At 29.1% G+C, this 20,059-nt stretch overlaps 2 protein-coding genes across 6 annotated transcripts in view; one reads left to right on the top strand and one right to left on the bottom strand.

Moving 5' to 3' along the window:
• LOC111420706 (band 7 protein AGAP004871) overlaps positions 1 to 12,904 on the top strand; it is a 52,520-nt gene extending 39,616 nt beyond the window's left edge. For 3 of the 5 annotated variants that reach the window (XM_071194663.1, XM_071194657.1, XM_071194674.1), the window contains 4 exons: positions 659 to 741; positions 794 to 1,053; positions 1,108 to 1,288; positions 1,708 to 7,592. In XM_071194663.1, the coding sequence (XP_071050764.1) occupies positions 659 to 741; positions 794 to 1,053; positions 1,108 to 1,288; positions 1,708 to 1,869 (686 nt within the window). In that variant the 3' untranslated portion in view covers positions 1,870 to 7,592. Of the gene's footprint in view, positions 1 to 658; positions 742 to 793; positions 1,054 to 1,107; positions 1,289 to 1,707; positions 7,593 to 7,804; positions 8,119 to 12,577 lie in introns of those variants that run through there. The other 2 variants (XM_071194671.1, XM_071194667.1) reach the window with 2 other exon arrangements.
• Positions 12,865 to 19,201, bottom strand: LOC111426728 (uncharacterized). The gene is made up of 7 exons (XM_071194680.1): positions 18,964 to 19,201; positions 18,755 to 18,907; positions 18,448 to 18,711; positions 18,263 to 18,388; positions 18,047 to 18,211; positions 17,768 to 17,995; positions 12,865 to 13,112 (listed from the first exon to the last, which is right to left on the bottom strand). The coding sequence occupies exons 1-7, from the start codon at positions 19,133 to 19,135 to the stop codon at positions 12,991 to 12,993; spliced, it is 1,230 nt and encodes a 409-aa protein (XP_071050781.1). The 5' UTR covers positions 19,136 to 19,201; the 3' UTR covers positions 12,865 to 12,990.
• Between the last annotated feature and the right edge of the window lie 858 nt (positions 19,202 to 20,059).

Genomic DNA, 20,059 nt, shown 5'->3' with positions numbered 1-20,059 from the left:
AGAAATGAGAATAAAACAGATTGATGTTTAAGACTTGATATCTCAAGAACCAAAAGATATTTTAAAAAACGGTTTGTTTTGTTGAAAAGTTCACTCATTTTTTTTAACTCCTCCATTATTTATTTCATTTACAAATTTTGTTTAATTATATGGTCAAAGTGTGGAATTTAATCGATAACGTGGAAATATGCAATTAATCACATATAATTAATAACATTAATTAATAACTTTAATTACTGAATTTTAGATATTAAATATTTTATGTCAACCTAACAATCTAAAACAAGAAAAGGGATCGTTCTTGATGAATCCCATCGGGATGACGAGGAACCTTTTGAATAAGTAAACCAATAAATGGGGGAGAATTTCCTATAAAAAAATTACAGGGTTTCCTTCTATACATTTTAAAGGTTTTTAAGACTCCAATTTTATTCCGATTGAGAAATACATTTTACAGGTTGCTTTTAATGGACAGAATCTTTTTGATCTTTAATTTTTTTTCTCATTTCTTTGTCGTTGAAATCTGCTTGTGATATTGAATTCAACATCATGGGTTTAGCTCCGTTTTAATTATAAAAGTCCATTTTAATTATACATGAAGCAATAACAAACTATTTAGGATTAACTAAGTAAATTAATCAAGATAATTCTTTTCCAGGAATATTTTTCATCTTACCCTGCATCGATGCATACGCCCGAGTTGATTTAAGAACCAGAACTTACGATATTCCACCTCAAGAGGTTTTTATTAATTGAATCTTAAACAAATTGGGGTAATTTTATTTCATTTTAGGTTTTAACCAAAGATAGTGTTACAGTTTCCGTTGACGCCGTCGTTTATTATCGAGTTTCAAACGCGACCGTATCGATTGCAAACGTTGAAAATGCTCATCATTCAACGAGATTACTCGCGCAAACCACCTTAAGGAACATCATGGGTCAAAGGCCTTTACACGAACTCTTAAGCGAACGCGAAAGTATTTCTCAACATATGAAATCCCTTTTGGATGAAGCAACAGATGCTTGGGGAATAAACGTTGAAAGAGTTGAAATGTGAGTTTATTTATTTTGTGTAATAATTATTTAAAAAAAATTTGTTATTTTTAGAAAAGACGTTCGTTTACCAATTCAACTTCAAAGAGCTATGGCGGCTGAAGCTGAAGCCGCCAGAGAGGCTCGCGCTAAAGTCATCGCGGCTGAAGGAGAACAAAAAGCTTCGAGAGCTTTGAGGGAAGCTTCCGAAGTTATTGGGGATTCACCTGCTGCTTTACAATTACGTTATTTGCAGGTAAAAAAATATTTTGATGGATTATTGTTGTTTAAATTGAGCTTGAAATTTAAAAATCTTTAGCTTTTTAATGTTTTGGGCATTTTTGTAATTTGAGTTGCTATTCACTTAAATGAGCTAACTAATTAAAATTCTGATTAGGTTGGGTAAAAGTTATGATTTATGTTGAGTATTTAATAACGTTGTAATTAATATTGAAAACGATTTGATTGATTGAGCGACTATTAAACGAACATCGAAAACGTTCATTTCCAACAAAAAATAAATATATTTCGACCCAGTTTCCGTTCTGGCTAAATGTATATATTAACGTTTCGCATCCATTTGGATTAAATAACTTTTTTAATCAATCAACAACTTTCAATTTGCAATCAATAAAATTGCATGGTGATATTAAAATTTATATTTTAATTATTTAGACTTTAAATACGATTTCGAGCGAGAAAAACTCAACAATCGTCTTTCCGTTACCAATCGACATTCTTCAGTTCTTTATGAACAATAAAGAGCAACAACTCCAACAGAAATTGCAACAAATGCAACAAATGTTATTGCATCAAAACAACGTCGATAGTTTGTAAAAAAGATATCGTGGTGAGGATGAAATCAAAATATCTTTTTTTTGTATTAAGATTAATGGATTAATTATAAGTCAATTTTTATCTTGAATCGAAATTGTTATAAAAGAAAAGAAATTTTAATCAAGTTGTATTATTAAAAAAAAGTTATAATTAAGATGCACTACAAATGCACATTTTTAGATATTATTTCGAAATAGAAAAACTAGTCATCAAAAGAAAACGTTCATATCTACTTACATAAAATAATCATTATTTCGTGTAGCGTCTTTAAAAATTAAAAAAAAAAATTGATGTCGTCACTTAGATGTTGTATTTAAAGATATGTAATTTATTTTTATTCTTTTCGAATTAATCTTACTTGAAATACTGCTCAAAACTAAACGAAGAATCAAAAGGAATTCTTCGAGACTTTTTAAACAAAACGAAACAAAAAAATGTTTGCAACCAATACGAATTTAATTGTTGTATAGAAAGTGTTGAAAATAATTTTTATTATAAAATTGCACTTTATCAACACGAAATGTATTATTTTTTTTAGATAAAGAATTCATTCACGTGTAAGACTGAATTTATTATTGAAATATTTATTGAATTAATTAAAAAATAAAAATTTTAAATAGAGTGTGTCCGTAAAGTCGTGGTGCACTTTTCACCGGGCATACTAAAGGAACAAAGCAAGATAGAAATGTGAAATTTTCACCAAATAAAAGAAAAACCCTCCTAGTTTCTTACCTGTTCAATGTAATTTGCTGTGGAGTTCATTTTTTGTTCTACACATATGTCGAAGTTAATTCATAAAAGTTAGAACAAAACAGAGTGATGTTTAAGAGTTGAAATGTTAAGAACTAAAAGATATTTTACAAAACGGTCGTTTTTGTTGGAAAGCTTATAATTTCATTAATAAACACTGATGGTTTCAAATCGATTTGTTAATATTCCGATTTATTACGATTTTTTGAATTTGACCCAAATTAATACATAGAAGTGTGAATAATACAGATTGATGTTTAAAAGTTCATATCTCAAGAACTAAAACATATTTTAATAAACGGTCTTCTTCATTGAAAAGCTTATAACATTATTAATAAACGCTGATAGTTTCAAAATGATTTATTAATATTCCGATTTATTACGATTTTTTGAAGTTGACCAAAATCAATCCATAAAAGTGAGAATAAAACAGGTTGATGTTTAAGAGTTGATATCTCAAGAACTAAAAGATATTTTAGAAAACGGTCTTTTCTGTTGAAAAGCTTATAATTTTGTTAATAAACGTTGATGGTTTCAAAACAATTTGTTAATATTCTGATTTATTACGATTTTTTGAAATTGACCCTATAATTCATAAAATGGGAATAATACAGATTGATGTTTAAGTGTTGATATCTCAAGAATTAAAAGATATTTTAGAAAAGGGTCCTTTTCGTTGAAAAGCTTATAAATTTATTAACAAACGCTAATGGTTTCAAAACGATTTGTTAATATTCGGATTTATTACGATTTTTGTAAGTTGACCCAAATTAATGCATAGAAGTGAGAATAATACAGATTGATGTTTAAGAGTTGATATCTCAAGAACTAATAGATATTTTAGAAAACGACCTTTTTCGTTGAAAAGCTTATAATTTTATTAATAAACGCTGATGGTTTCAAAGCTATGTGTAAATATTCCGATTTATTACGATTTTTTGAAATTGACCCTATAATTCATAAAATGGGAATAATACAGATTGATGTTTAAGTCTTGATATCTCAAGAACTAAAAGATATTTTAGAAAACAGTCTTTTTCGTTGAAAAGCTTATAATTTTATTAATAAACGCTGATGGTTTCAAAACTATGTGTTAATATTCCGATTGATTACGATTTTTTGAAGTTGACCAAAATTAATGCATAGAAATGAGAATAATACAGATTGATGTTTAAGAGTTGATATCTCGAGAACTAAAAGATATTTTAGAAAATGGTCTTTTTCGTTGAAAAGCCTATAATTTTATTAATAAACGCTGATGGTTTCAAAACGATGTGTTAATATTGCGATTTATTACGATTTTTTGAATTTGACCCTATAATTCATAAAATAGGAATAATACAGATTGATGTTTAAGTGTTGATATCTCAAGAACTAAATGATATTTTAGAAAACGATCTGTTTCGTTGAAAAGCTTATAAATTTATTAATAAACGCTGATGGTTTCGAGACGATTTGTTAATATTCGGATTTATTACGATTTTTTGTATTTGACCCACATTAATGCATAGAAGTGAGAATAAAACAGATTGATGTTTAGGAGTTGATATCTCAAGAAGTAAAAGATATTTTAGAAGACGGTCTTTTTCGTTGAAAAGCTTATAAATTTATTAATAAACGCTGATGGTTTCAAGACGATTTGTTAATATTCGGATTTATTACGATTTTTTGTATTTGACCCAAATTAATGCATAGAATTGAGAATAATACTGAGTGATGTTTAAGAGTTGATATCTCAAGAACTAAAAGGTATTTTAATAAACTGTCTTTTTCGTTGAAAAGCTTATAATTTCATTAATAAACGCTGATGGTTTCAAAACGATTTGTTATTATTCCGATTGATTACGATTTTTTGAAGTTGACCAAAATTAATGCATAGAAATGAGAATAATACAGATTGATGTTTAAGAGTTGATATCTCAAGAACTAAAAGATATTTTAAAAAACGGTCTTTTTCGTTGAAAAGCTTATAAATTTATTAATAAACGCTGATGGTTTCAAGACGATTTATAAATATAGCAATTTATTACGATTTTTTGTATTTGACCCAAATTAATCCATAAAAGTGAGAATAAAACAGATTGATGTTTAAGAGTTGATATCTCAAGAACTAAAAGATATTTTAATAAACGGTCTTTTTCGTTGAAAAGCCTATAATTTTATTAATAAACGCTGATGGTTTCAAGACGATTTATAAATATAGCAATTTATTACGATTTTTTGTATTTGACCCAAATTAATCCATAAAAGTGAGAATAAAACAGATTGATGTTTAAGAGTTGATATCTCAAGAACTAAAAGATATTTTAAAAAACGGTCTTTTTCGTTGAAAAGCTTATAAATTTATTAATAAACGCTGATGGTTTCAAGACGATTTATAAATATAGCAATTTATTACGATTTTTTGTATTTGACCCAAATTAATCCATAAAAGTGAGAATAAAACAGATTGATGTTTAAGAGTTGATATCTCAAGAACTAAAAGATATTTTAATAAACGGTCTTTTTCGTTGAAAAGCCTATAATTTTATTAATAAACGCTGATGGTTTCAAAACAATGTATTAATATTCGGATTTATTACGATTTTTTGAAGTTGACCCAAATTAACTCATAGAATTGTGAATAATACAGAGTGATGTTTAAGAGTTGATATCTCAAGAACTAAAAGGTATTTTAGAAAACGGCCTTTTTCTTTGAAAAGCTTATAATTTCATTAATAAATGCTGATGGTTTCAAAACTATTTCTTAATATTCCGATTTATTACGATTTTTTAAAGTTGACCCAAATTAATTCATAGAATGAGAATAATACAGATTGATGTTTATTTAAGTGTTGATATCTCAAGAACTAATAGATATTTTAATAAACTGTCTTTTTCGTTGAAAAGCTTATAATTTTATTAATAAACGCTGATGGTTTCAAAACGATTTAAAAATATAGCGATTTATTACGATTTTTTGTAGTTGACCCAAATTAATCCATAAAAGTGAGAATAAAACAGATTGATGTTTAAGAGTTGATATCTCAAGAACTAAAAGGTATTTTAATAAACGGTCTGTTTCGTTGAAAAGCTTATAATTTTATTAATAATCGCTGATGGTTCCAAAACTATGTGTTAATATTCCGATTGATTACGATTTTTTGAAGTTGACCAAAATTAATGCATAGAAATGAGAATAATACAGATTGATGTTTAAGAGTTGATATCTCAAGAACTAAAAGATATTTTGGAAAACGGTCTTTTTCGTTGAAAAGCTTATAATTTTATTAATAAACGCTGATGGTTTCAAAACGATGTGTTAATATTCCGATTTATTACGATTTTTTGAAGTTGACCCTATAATTCATAAAATGAGAATAATACAGATAGATGTTTAAGTGTTGATATCTCAAGAACTAAAAGATATTATAGAATACGGTCTTTTTCGTTGAAAAGCTTATAATTTCATTAATAAATGCTGATGGTTTCAAAACGATATGTTAATATTCGGATTTATTACGATTTTTTAAGGTTGACCCAAATTAACTCATAGAATTGAGAATAATACAGAGTGATGTTTAAGAGTTGATATCTCAAGAACTAAAAGGTATTTTAATAAACGGTCTTTTTCGTTGAAAAGCTTATAAATTTATTAATAATCGCTGATGGTTTCAAGACGATTTGTTAATATTCGGATTTATTACGATTTTTTCAAGTTAACCCAAATTAACTCATAGAATTGAGAATAATACAGAGTGATGTTTAAGAGTTGATATCTCAAGAACTAAAAGATATTTTAATAAACGCTCTTTTTCGTTGAAAAGCTTATAATTTTATTAAAAATCGCTGATGGTTTCAAAACGATTTATAAATATAGCAATTTATTACGATTTTTTGTATTTGACCCAAATTAATCCATAAAAGTGAGAATAAAACAGATTGATGTTTAAGAGTTGATATCTCAAGAACTAAAAGATATTTTAATAAACGGTCTTTTTCGTTGAAAAGCTTATAATTTTATTAATAATCGCTGATGGTTTCAAAACGATTTATAAATATAGCAATTTATTACGATTTTTTGTATTTGACCCAAATTAATCCATAAAAGTGAGAATAAAACAGATTGATGTTTAAGAGTTGATATCTCAAGAACTAAAAGATATTTTAATAAACGGTCTTTTTCGTTGAAAAGCTTATAATTTTATTAATAAACGCTGATGGTTTCAAAACGATTTATAAATGTAGCGATTTATTATGATTTTTTGTAGTTGACCCAAATTAATCCATAAAAGTGAAAATAAAACAGATTGATGTTTAAGAGTTGATATCTCAAGAACTAAAAGGTATTTTAGAAAACGGTTTTTTTCATTGAAAAGTTTATAATTTAATCAATAAATGCTGATACTTTCAAAACGGTTTATTAATATTCGGATTTGTTACGACTTTTAAAATATGACCGTGTCTGGGCTGAACTTGATTTTCGTTTAGATGTGTGTAGGGAGCCACATTGAACTGCACTAAAAAGGTATGAAACTACTAGGGTTTTTCTTTTATTTGGTGAAAATTTCACATTTTTATCTTGCTTGATTACTTTCTTGTGACCGATCAAAAGTGCACCATGACTTTACGGACACATTGTACTTATCGGAATCGAAACGGGTGCCAAAACACAAAAATAAAAAAAAACTATATGTGTTCTTGGCTACAACTACCTTATCACATTTTTTGCCTAAAAAAATATAACGCAAGTTTAATATTTGAATACGAATATGAATCGTAAATATTTTTAATCGTGTTCAAAACCGTTTGAACTTGTGGACTACAAAAAATACTAAAGCAGACAAATAAAAATTTTTTGAAATCGATGTTTAAAAAAAACTAGATGTAACATTAATAAATATTAATATCTGTTATTAACTATTATGAACTAACTATTTGATGTTACACTTTTTCACAAATGGAATAAAAACTGATACCCACCTAGAAACAAATTTGTGCTTTTTTATTAATATCACTTTTTCACCTATTAAAAAAAGCTTATTCTTGCATTTTTTGTTAAATTATTTTTTTTAACAAAAAGAATGCATCAATTAATTCAATAATGGAATGATTTATTAATTAAAATAACTCCCAAATAAATTTCAAATAGAATGAAATAAAAACTTTTTCGTCTAAATAAATTAATTTCTCCTAATTTCTACAGACCTTAAGTACAATTTCCTCTGAAAAGACCTCGACCATTGTGTTCCCTTTACCCATCGATATGGTGACTTACTTCATGAAAGCACATCAGGCTCACTCCGAGTTGCAGAAACCCACTTTATAAGCGAAAATCAAATTAAAATTGCTCCAAAGAATTAACAAAAAACATGTATTTAAGTATTATTATTTATCGTTAAAACACATTAATTAAAAGAACTTACACGAAAGATATTTTTATAACAAACACTCACACATACACCAAAGTAAAAACTTCTAAATGTGTGCTTTTAAAAGAAATAAATGATTTAAACTTAACCCACTTGGTTTTTTTTTCTTTTAAACTCGGTTCGAAAGTCAAATTTACTTTAGAAAGAACGAACGAAGATAAAAACGGCGAAGTTAACGAAATTGGACGTTTTCAAACAAGGGAATTTCGATTTTCTATTAATATTTAATTTTTTAAAACAAATAATAAAGAGAATTTATTATGCAAAAAATGTTACGTTTCAATATAAACAAATTAATTAAAAATGAGTATGAATACTTTTAAAAATGATTCATAACAAAATTAGTTTTATTAAAACTTGTTAAAATTGTCCAGCTACTCATCTGAGAGTTAAATCTTGAATGCTTTTTATGGAACCGTGTTATTCATGACAGAGAGGGTTCCAGCTATCTGACTTCTTGAATTTATCTGATTTTTTCACCTAAGTATAATGCTAAAAATCCTGCTTATTTTCTGCCATTGAATGTTTCGATTGGAAGGTTTTTGGTTCAATATTTTGCCCATGATAAAAATGATGGGATAGGGGTTGAGTCAAAACTACACTCATGATCTTACAATCATAGTACAGAAAGTAACAAAAGTTGACAAAATACTCCATCAAAAGAGTCATTGAATGCCTAACAAATATCGGCCTCAAAGTGGAGGAATCAAAAACGGAGGTTATTCTTGAGGACAGAAGGAAACTTTTAAGTATTAGGTATATTACAACGCGTAGGCTGCATTGGCAATCACACCATTGCACGTCCTGGCAGAGAGTAAGGAATTGGGAAGATAAAGTTTCTTATTTCGTTTTCTCCTATATCATTTTGGTCTATTCATTTATATTAAACTCATCAATTTTTTTGTCGTCGTTGATTAAGATTTAGAACTTGGTACTACTATTAATTACGATTTTTGAAGTTGACCCAAATTAACTCATAGAATTGAGAATAATACAGAGTGATGTTTAATAGTTGATATCTCAAGAACTAATAGATATTTTAGGAAACGGCCTTTTTCGTTGAAAAGCTTATAATTTTATTAATAAACGCTGATGGTTTCAAAGCTATGTGTTAATATTCCGATTTATTACGATTTTTTGAATTTGACCCTAAAATTCATAAAATGGGAATAATACAGATTGATGTTTAAGTGTTGATATCTCAAGAACTAAATGATATTTTAGAAAACGGTCTGTTTCGTTGAAAAGCTTATAATTTTATTAATAAACGCTGATGGTTTCAAAACTATGTGTTAATATTCCGATTGATTACGATTTTTTGAAATTGACCAAAATTAATGCATAGAAATGAGAATAATACAGATTGATGTTTAAGAGTTGATATCTCAAGAACTAAAAGATATTTTAGAAAACGGTCTTTTTCGTTGAAAAGCCTATAATTTTATTAATAAACGCTGATGGTTTCGAGACGATTTGTTAATATTCGGATTTATTACGATTTTTTGTATTTGACCCAAATTAATGCATAGAAGTGAGAATAAAACAGATTGATGTTTAGGAGTTGATATCTCAAGAAGTAAAAGATATTTTAGAAAACGGTCTTTTTCGTTGAAAAGCTTATAAATTTATTAATAAACGCTGATGGTTTCAAGACGATTTGTTAATATTCGGATTTATTACGATTTTTTGTATTTGACCCAAATTAATGCATAGAAGTGAGAATAAAACAGATTGATGTTTAGGAGTTGATATCTCAAGAAGTAATAGCTATTTTAGAAAACGGCCTTTTTCGTTGAAAAGCTTATAAATTTATTAATAAACGCTAATGGTTTCAAAACGATTTGTTAATATTCGGATTTATTACGATTTTTGTAAGTTGATCCAAATTAATGTATAGAAGTGAGAATAATACAGATTGATGTTTAAGAGTTGATATCTCAAGAACTAATAGATATTTTAGGAAACGGCCTTTTTCGTTGAAAAGCTTATAATTTTATTAATAAACGCTGATGGTTTCAAAGCTATGTGTTAATATTCCGATTTATTACGAATTTTTTGAAGTTGACCCTATAATTCATAAAATGGGAATAATACAGATTGATGTTTAAGTGTTGATATCTCAAGAACTAAAAGATATTTTAGAAAACGGTCTTTTTCGTTGAAAAGCTTATAATTTTATTAATAAACGCTGATGGTTTCAAAACTATGTGTTAATATTCCGATTGATTACGATTTTTTGAAGTTGACCAAAATTAATGCATAGAAATGAGAATAATACAGATTGATGTTTAAGAGTTGATATCTCAAGAACTAAAAGGTATTTTAGAAAACGGCCTTTTTCGTTGAAAAGCTTATAGTTTTATTAATAAGCTCTGTTGGTTTCAAAGCTATGTGTTAATATTCCGATTTATTACGATTTTTTGAATTTGACCCTATAATTCATAAAATGGGAATAATACGGATTGATGTTTAAGTGTTGATATCTCAAGAACTAAATGATATTTTAGAAAACGGTCTGTTTCGTTGAAAAGCTTATAATTTTATTAATAAACGCTGATGGTTTCAAAACTATGTGTTAATATTCCGATTGATTACGATTTTTTGAAGTTGACCAAAATTAATGCATAGAAATGAGAATAATACAGATTGATGTTTAAGAGTTGATATCTCAAGAACTAAAAGATATTTTAGAAAACGGTCTTTTTCGTTGAAAAGCCTATAGTTTTATTAATAAACGCTGATGGTTTCGAGACGATTTGTTAATATTCGGATTTATTACGATTTTTTGTATTTGACCCAAATTAATGCATAGAAGTGAGAATAAAACAGATTGATGTTTAGGAGTTGATATCTCAAGAAGTAAAAGATATTTTAGAAAACGGTCTTTTTCGTTGAAAAGCTTATAAATTTATTAATAAACGCTGATGGTTTCAAGACGATTTGTTAATATTCGGATTTATTACGATTTTTTGTATTTGACCCAAATTAATGCATAGAAGTGAGAATAAAACAGATTGATGTTTAGGAGTTGATATCTCAAGAAGTAAAAGCTATTTTAGAAAACGGCCTTTTTCGTTGAAAAGCTTATAATTTTATTAATAAACGCTGATGGTTTCAAAATGATTTATTAAAATTCCAATTTATTACGATTTTTTGAAGTTGACCCAAATTAACTCATAGAATTGAGAATAATACTGAGTGATGTTTAAGAGTTGATATCTCAAGAACTAAAAGGTATTTTAATAAACTGTCTTTTTCGTTGAAAAGCTTATAATTTCATTAATAAACGCTGATGGTTTCAAAACAATGTATTAATATTCGGATTTATTACGATTTTTTGAAGTTGACCCAAATTAACTCATAGAATTGTGAATAATACAGAGTGATGTTTAAGAGTTGATATCTCAAGAACTAAAAGGTATTTTCGAAAACGGCCTTTTTCTTTGAAAAGCTTATAATTTCATTAATAAATGCTGATGGTTTCAAAACTATTTCTTAATATTCCGATTTATTACGATTTTTTAAAGTTGACCCAAATTAATTCATAGAATGAGAATAATACAGATTGATGTTTATTTAAGTGTTGATATCTCAAGAACTAATAGATATTTTAATAAACTGTCTTTTTCGTTGAAAAGCTTATAATTTTATTAATAAACGCTGATGGTTTCAAAACGATTTAAAAATATAGCGATTTATTATTCTGTTTCGTTGAAAAGCTTATAATTTTATTAATAATCGCTCAATATTTTGCACATGATAGCAAAATGATGGGATAGGGGTTGAGTCAAAACTACACTCATGATCTTACAATTATAGTACAGAAAGTAACAAAAGTTGACAAAGTACTCCATCAAAAGAGTCATTGAATGCCTAACAAATATCGGCCTCAAAGTGGAGGAATCAAAAACGGAGGTTATTCTTGAGGACAGAAGGAAACTTTTAAGTATTAGGTATACTACAATGCGTAGGCTGCATTGGCAATCACACCATTGCATGTCCTGACAGAGGGTAAGGAATTGGGAAGATAAAGTTTCTTATTTCGTTTTCTCCTATATCATTTTGGTCTATTCATTTATATTAAACTCATCAATTTTTTTGTCGTCGTTGATTAAGATTTAGAACTTGGTACTACTATTAATATCCTGTTAATTTAAAAATTAACAACCTTATTAGAAGAAAATTACTATTGCTTTCTAAGATCTTTGTTAACACTTATGTTCGATGTTTCATGCTTAAATGTTTTTTAATAAAAAAAGCTTTGATTTTTTTGAGTGCTTCTTTCAAATATTTTTTATTTATGTGTATTCGACTTTATATAAATAATACAAATATTTATTTTAATTCAATATTTGTTTTTGATGGAATGGAAATTTATTATTTTTGTTTTTATTGTGTTTAAAACAAAGAATTTAAGAATAATTAATTCGATATAAAATATAAAACAAAATAAATCAATGAAAGCATTGAATGAATATATTTCAATTTCAATTCTCGCATTGATTATAAATTATCACAAATATTATTAATTTTTTTATTAACTTCAGACTTTAAATACAATATCCGCTGAAAAGAACTCAACAATTGTGTTTCCTTTACCCATCGATATGCTGACTTACTTCATGAAAGCACATCAAGCAACATCCAGTTCGGTTAATAGCTAAAAGAAAAAATAAAAAAAAAACAAAAAAAAATTATTAATCATATTAAATATTCGCACTTTATTGACCTTTACTTATTTTAAAATATAACATTTAATTAGCTTAAATTTGGGACCATGTCAAGAGAAAATTTTATAGCTTAACTACGATTTTTATTTATAATTATGTATAAATGTAAATGTGCTTTTAAAAAATAAATGTTTTTGAAATGTGGTTAACTTGTTTTTTTTTTCTTTTTACTTAAATTTGCTTTAGAAAGCACGAACTAAATCGACGAAGTAAAACAAAGTTCTAAATTTCTAAACGAGAGAATTCGTGCAGGGTTGTTGAACATAGTTTAAACAAAAACCGCGATTTCCGATATCCGTTGGGGCTTCTGTGTTGTCGGAATGAAAAGAAATCCTAAATGGTTTTACCGTACCTGAAGAAATCAATGTCATTTGTAACTCTTAGTTTAGTGAGAAAAAAAGTACGACGACAGCAACAAGCTTTTAGCATTGTTTTTTTACTTACTTTACAAAATAATATTTTCGTTGTCATTAGAGGTAGCGGAATATTAAATACACCACTAGAAAGATTGATAGCCCTAGAATGATATCAACAGCGGAGCAAAATAAAAAATTTTGCCGTGTAGCGAATGCATCTTAAAATTATCAAACTTCACGTCAAACACATTTTGAGGTATCTAAATTTGGGTTTTCTCATTTTCTTAACAATTGTAATCATAAAATTAATGCTGTAATTATTCACACACAGCAATAGGGCCGTTAAGTATTTTTTTATTGGCTTATTCGAAAGTTTTTTAAAATTGATTGACCCTATATTTTTTAATTTTTGATTCTGAGGCTTAGTTTTTCCAAAAAAAAATAATAAAGTTTGAAACTACAGGGCGCGAACTCCAAAGTACGTCACTCAGATTTTAACGTACGATTGGAGCGTATAAAATCAATAAAATTCTTGGAGAGAGACAATGCTACGAATCTTATGCGCTAGAAGAAAACAGGAGAGAACGTAATGTCATTGTGATTTTTTCTTCTTACTTGAAACGTCATCTGGAGTCGGGGGTGGGGAATTTTAAACTTTTACATTAATTTTTGCAAAAATTAAACAATTTTCGCACATGAACACGTTACTAATTCGTCTAATTTTATTTAGATTATCGATTTCTTGAAAGACGGTCTTTCTAATCGATTGATCTTAACGATCCTATTATACGAGGTTTTCGCAGTTTTAGTGGATGAAAGAGCTTGTGCAAACATGCTACCAACAAACCATTACATAGAGCTGAAATTTTTTTATAGATACTGTATAGTCTTGGAGTTTTGTCTGTATCATATAAGAAAGTTATATCGCCATATGATAATTATATGTAGATTTTGCAGTTTTTTCGAAGAAAATGTTTCTGTAACCATCCGATCTACTAAAGTTATATACCACTGCATAGAACGAAAAATTTCCTATTGATTGTATATGGTCAGGGAGTTTTCCATATCATATAAGAAAGTTACGACGCCTTAAACATTTACGGATTTTGCAGCTTTTGGGGGAAAAATGCTTGTGCAACCATGCGATCTACTAAAGTTATATACCATTGCATAGAGCGGAAAATTTCCTATCGATACAATATGGTCTCGAAGATTTGTTCGTATCATCTAAGAAAGTTACGACGTTTGAAACATTTATATACCGTAATTTTAAGCGGATTTTGCAGTTTTTTGGGCGAAACTGATTGAGAAACCATGGGATCTACATAAGATATATACCATTGCATAGAACGGAAAATTTCCGATAGGTTCTATATGGTCTCGGAGTTTTGCCCATGTCATATAAGAAAGTTATGGCGCCATATGATAATAATACGCGGATTTTGCAATTTTTGGGGGGAAAATGTTTCTGTAACCATCCGATCTACTACAGTTATATATTATTTAATAGAATGCAAAATTTCTTATTGATTATATATGGTCCCGGAGTTTTCCATATCATATAAGAAAGTTACGACGCCATAAACATTTACATACGATAATTATACGCGGATTTTGGAGTTTTTTGGGCAAAAATGCTTAAGAAACCATGGGATCTACTTAAGATATATACCATTGCATAGAACAGAAAATTTCCAATAGGTTCTATATGGTCTTGGAGTTTAGCCCATATCATATAAGAAAGCTATATCGCCATATGATAAATATACGTAGACTTTGCAGTTTTTCGGGGGAAAATGTTTCTGTAACCATCCGATCTACTAAAGTTATATACCACTGCATAGAACGGAAAATTTCCAATAGGTTCTGTATGGTCTTGGAGTTTTGCCCATATCATATCAGAAAGTTATGGCACCATACGATAATTATACGCAGATTTTGCAGTTTTTTGGGAGAAAATGTTTCTGTAACCATCCGATCTACTACAGTTATATATTATTTAATAGAATGCAAAATTTCTTATTGATTATATATGGTCTCGGAGTTTTCCATATCATATAAGAAAGTTACGACGCCGTAAACATTTACATACGGTAATTATACGCAGATTTTGCAGCTTTTTGGGCGAAAATGCTTGAGAAACCATGGGATCTACTTAAGATATATACCATTGCATAGAACAGAAAATTTCCAATAGGTTCTATATGGTCTAGGAGTTTTGCCCATATCATATAAGAAAGTTATACCGCTATATGATAATTTTACGTAGATTTTGCAGTTTTTCGGGGGAAAATGTTTCTGTAAATATCCGATCTACTAAAGTTATGTACCATTTAATAGAATGGAAAATTTCCTATTGATTGTATATGGTTTCGGAGTTTTTTATATCATATAAAAAAATTACGACGCCTTAAACGTTTACATATGGTAATTATACGCGGATTTTGCAGTTTATGGGGGGAAATGCTTGTGCAACCATGTGAACTACTAAAGTTAGATACGACTGCATAGAGCGGAAAATTTCCTATCGGTTCTATATGGTCTCGAAGATTTGTTCGTATCATATAAGTAAGTTACGACGTTTTAAACATTTACATACCGTATTTTTACGCGGATTTTGCAGTTTTTTGGGCGAAAATGCTTGAGAAACCATGGGATCTACTTAAGATATATACCATTGCATAGAACAGAAAATTTCCAATAGGTTCTATATGGTCTTGGAGTTTTGCTCATATCATATAAGAAAGTTATATCGCCATATGATAATTATACCTAGATTTTGCAGTTTTTCGGGGGAAAATGTTTCTGTAAATATCCGATCTAGTAAAGTTATATACCATTTAATAGAATGGAAAATTTCCTATTGATTGTATATGGTTTTGGAGCTTTCCATATCATATAAAAAAATTACGACGCCTTAAACGTTTACAAACGGTAATTATACGCGGATTTTACAGTTTTTTGGGCGAAAATGCTTTAGAAACCATGGGATCTACTTAAGATATATACCATTGCATAGAACAGAAAATTTCCAATAGGTTCTATATGGTCTTGGAGTTTTGCCCATATCATATAAGAAAGTTATATCTCCATATGATAATTATACGCAGATTATGCAGTTTTTCGGGGGAAAATGTTTCTGTAACCATCCGATCTACTAAAATTATATACTACTTAATAGAATGGAAAATTTCCTATTGATTGTATATGGTTTCGGAGCTTTTTATATCATATAAAAAAATTACGACGCCTTAAACGTTTACATACGGTAATTATACGCAGATTTTGCAGTTTTTGGGAGGAAAATGTTTGTGCGACCATGCGATCTTCTGAAGTTATTTACTGCTGCATAGAGCGGAACATTTCCTGTCGATTCTATATGACCTCGGAGATTTGTTCATATCATATAAGAAAGTTATGACGTTTTAAACACGTACATACGGTAATTTTATGCGGATTTTGCAGTTTTTTGGGGGAAAATGCTTGAGAAACCATGGGATCTATTTAAGATATATACCATTGCATAGAACGGAAAATTTCCAATATGTTCTATATAGTCTCGGAGTTTTGCCCATATCATATAAGAAAGTTATGGCGCCATACGATAATTATACGCAGATTTTGCAGTTTTTGGGGGGAAAATGTTTCTGTAACCATCCGATCTACTAAAGTTATATACCATTTAATAGAATGGAAATTTTCCTATTGATTGTATATGGTCTCAAAGATTTGTTCGTATCATATAAGAAAGTTACAACGTTTTAAACATTTACATACCGCAATTTTATGCGGATTTTGCAGTTTTGTGGGGGAAAATGCTTGAGAAACCAAGGGATCTACTTAAGATATATACCATTGCATAGAACAGAAAATTTCCAATAGGTTCTATATGGTCTTGGAGTTTTGCCCATATCATATAAGAAAGTTATGGCGCCATACGATAATCATACGCAGATTTTGCAGTTTTTGGGGGGAAAATGTTTGTGCGACCATGCAATCTTCTGAAGTTATATACCACTACATAGAGCGGAAAATTTCCTATCGATTCTATATGGTCTCGGAGATTTGTCTTTGTTATATAAGAAAGTTACGACGTTTTAAACATTTACACATGGTAATTTACGCAAATTTTGCAGTTTCTTGGGGGAAGATGCTTGTGCAACCATGCAATCTACTTAAGATATATACCATTGCATAGAACGGAAAATTTGCAATAGGTTCTATATGGTCTCGGAGTTTTGCCCATATCATATAAGAAAGTTGTGGCGCCATACGATAATAATACGCGGATTTTGCAGTTTTTGGGGGGAAAATGTTTGTGCGACAATGCGATCTTCTGAACTTTTATACCACTGCATAGAGCAGAAAATTTGCTATATCTTTGATACTGCCATAGTTTTTTGTTCCTACCAAATAAAAGAGTTGTATTGAGAAAGTTTAATCTACTAATTCTATGTGTAGTGTTGTTTATTATTGCCGGACAAAACGCTTATGGACAAAACCCATAAAAAGTCGTATCTCGGATTTTGTTGAAGAAAAGATCAGGCTTTTTAGTGATGTATTCAATGTTCCGCTATCTCTAAAGACAACGAAAATATCGTCTTTTAAAGTAAGTGAAAAACTGTCGTCGCACGTTTAAAAATTTAATTACTTCTTATTGTTGTTGGATTTAAAGTAACATCAGCACTTAGAGTGCCACCACAAATCCTATCAACGTTTGCAGATGGACCAGTTACAGGTCTTCCAACGTTCGAGGCCATCGGAATAATTAAATAATCGTTTTGGCAAAAATTTCCTGTCCCAGTACTTCCAACCATCGCTTGAATTCCGTTCGATTGAGTGTTTCCGGATAATGTAAAAGATTGCGAACGATTATTGACTAAAATAAAATAAAAATTATTAATTTTTTTTTAATAATATTTAATTCTACCCGTATCTGGACATTGAGTGTATTGGATACTGCAAAAATTTCTTTCCGCTCGTACGCAGATGCTGTAATCTTGGTTAGAGAGTTGGAGGCCGCTCGCTGGATCGTAGTTGAACGACCTTATTTGACCCGCAACCCCACTAAAATACTGCAAGCAACCCTCATCCGCTAAAACATATCGATAAATCACTTATTGAGTTTTTAAACCTTATTGTTCACCCCTATTCGATGTTCCACATAAAATTTGGTGTATTTTAATTTTCCAATTACGCTGGAACGATGGGCCGCTAGTTATCATTGAAAGAATGATTGGGGTTGTTGTTCCCGCCCCAGCATCAACATACACTTTCAACAAAATAAATAACGTTAAATAAATTTCATTTTATAACTAAAATAATAATTACTGTGATTTCCCATGTTGTTTCCGCAAATTGAAGGAACCGGATTTCCCCCGGAAACAATAAATTGATCATTATTACATGTGTTGTGTTGATTTTCTGGTCCCACAACAAGAAATTGATCAAAATCGAGTCTGTATTGGCAAACATCCGGTCGAGACTTCAATAAAGTTATTTGACAAGATCCCGTCTCATCGTAAGCTGAGGGATAATTGGTTTGGACGAAGAATGTTCCGTTCTCACGAACGGTTGTTCCACAAGATGCTAAAACTAACACAAAATTAATCCATTAAAAAATATAAAAATAACTTACATATACAACAAGTCCCATAACCATTTGCACAAACCCCGTTGGATGTTCCACCTCTTTGTTGGCAATCAGCTGAAGTCATACAAGTTCCAACATCCCCTGTAGCTCCCATACATTGTTCGTTTTCGAATTGGACCAAAGTAAATAACGATAAAACTAAATAAAAATTAGTTTGTTTAAAAAGAACCTTAATCCTTAACCTTAACACATACATCGATTTTGTCGATTATTAAATCCTCCGGTTCTTTGATTAAATCTTGATGGTGCTAAAGAATTTTTTCTACCAAAAATCTCCCTCCATTGACTTTTTTGGATTTGATTTTCAGAAATCTCGCAAACACTAAATGATACCCAACAAAGAAATAGAATCCGTAAAAAATACATGGTAACACATAAACGTGGTAGTAACAAAAAGAACGGAAGGTGTTTGAGCCTTAAAACCGGAAAACAATAGTTTTTATAACAATTACTTTGATGATTATGATGAGATGAAAGCTAAAAAAGATAAAATAAAAAAATAACTTTCACTACCCGGACGTTTTATTTTTTGAGAGCAATTAAACTATCCGTTGAGTTGTCATCGCTACACATTATCCGAGTTTCCCAACAATTTCATGGTTTCGAACAAAACGCATCAAACCGAATAATCGCGTACACATACACTTGAAAACCTATTGTTTAAATCGAAACAATCACCTCTGGTAATGTAAATAAAAAAGAAAATGTTAGAGAGGAAAATGAATTTCAAAAAGTATAAATTTACTTTGTTTTTTATCAGCACCGAATGATTTCTGCATTCAAAGCTTCTCTTTTTGGAACATATAACAAATATTAGTTAAGCCGGAGTTTTTAATTTCCGAAATTAAAAAGAATTGGATCAAAAATTCATTTGTTTCAAAACTTTTCAATAATTAATTATTCATTAAAAATTAATCATATCTCAAAATCTAATTGAGATATAATGATGGACTAAAAAGCATTTTAAAACAAATTTAATGAAGAATAAGTGTGCCATAGAAAATTTCTTCGTTTCCATAAACATCGTAGTTATTACTCTTTAATCCCAGCTCTGCACAATTAAATGTTGTAAACTTAAAAGTTGACTTAAATAATCGTATCTCAAGAACGGATTGAGATATCATGATGAAATAAAAAATATTTTAAAGCAAATTTAATCACGAATAAGTGTGCCATAGAAAATTTCTTCGTTTCCATAACCATCGTAGTTATGACTTTTTAATCCCAACTGTGCACAATTAAATCTTGTAAACTTAAAGATTGACTTAAAAAATCGTATCTCAAGAACGG

Source organism: Onthophagus taurus, chromosome 1 (assembly GCF_036711975.1).
Source record: "Onthophagus taurus isolate NC chromosome 1, IU_Otau_3.0, whole genome shotgun sequence".
NCBI lineage: Eukaryota > Metazoa > Arthropoda > Insecta > Coleoptera > Scarabaeidae > Onthophagus > Onthophagus taurus.
This window is presented reverse-complemented; position numbering and strand designations above follow the sequence as displayed.

Coding starts and splice junctions, on each gene's coding strand:
- LOC111426728 (XM_071194680.1), bottom strand. CDS start 19,135: ATGTATTTTTTACGGATTCTATTTCTTTGTTGGGTATCATTTAGTGTT. Junction 18,908..18,963: donor TAATAATCGACAAAATCGAT/GTATGTGTTAAG, acceptor ATTTTTATTTAG/TTTTATCGTTATTTACTTTG. Junction 18,212..18,262: donor ATGTGGAACATCGAATAGGG/GTGAACAATAAG, acceptor GATATGTTTTAG/CGGATGAGGGTTGCTTGCAG.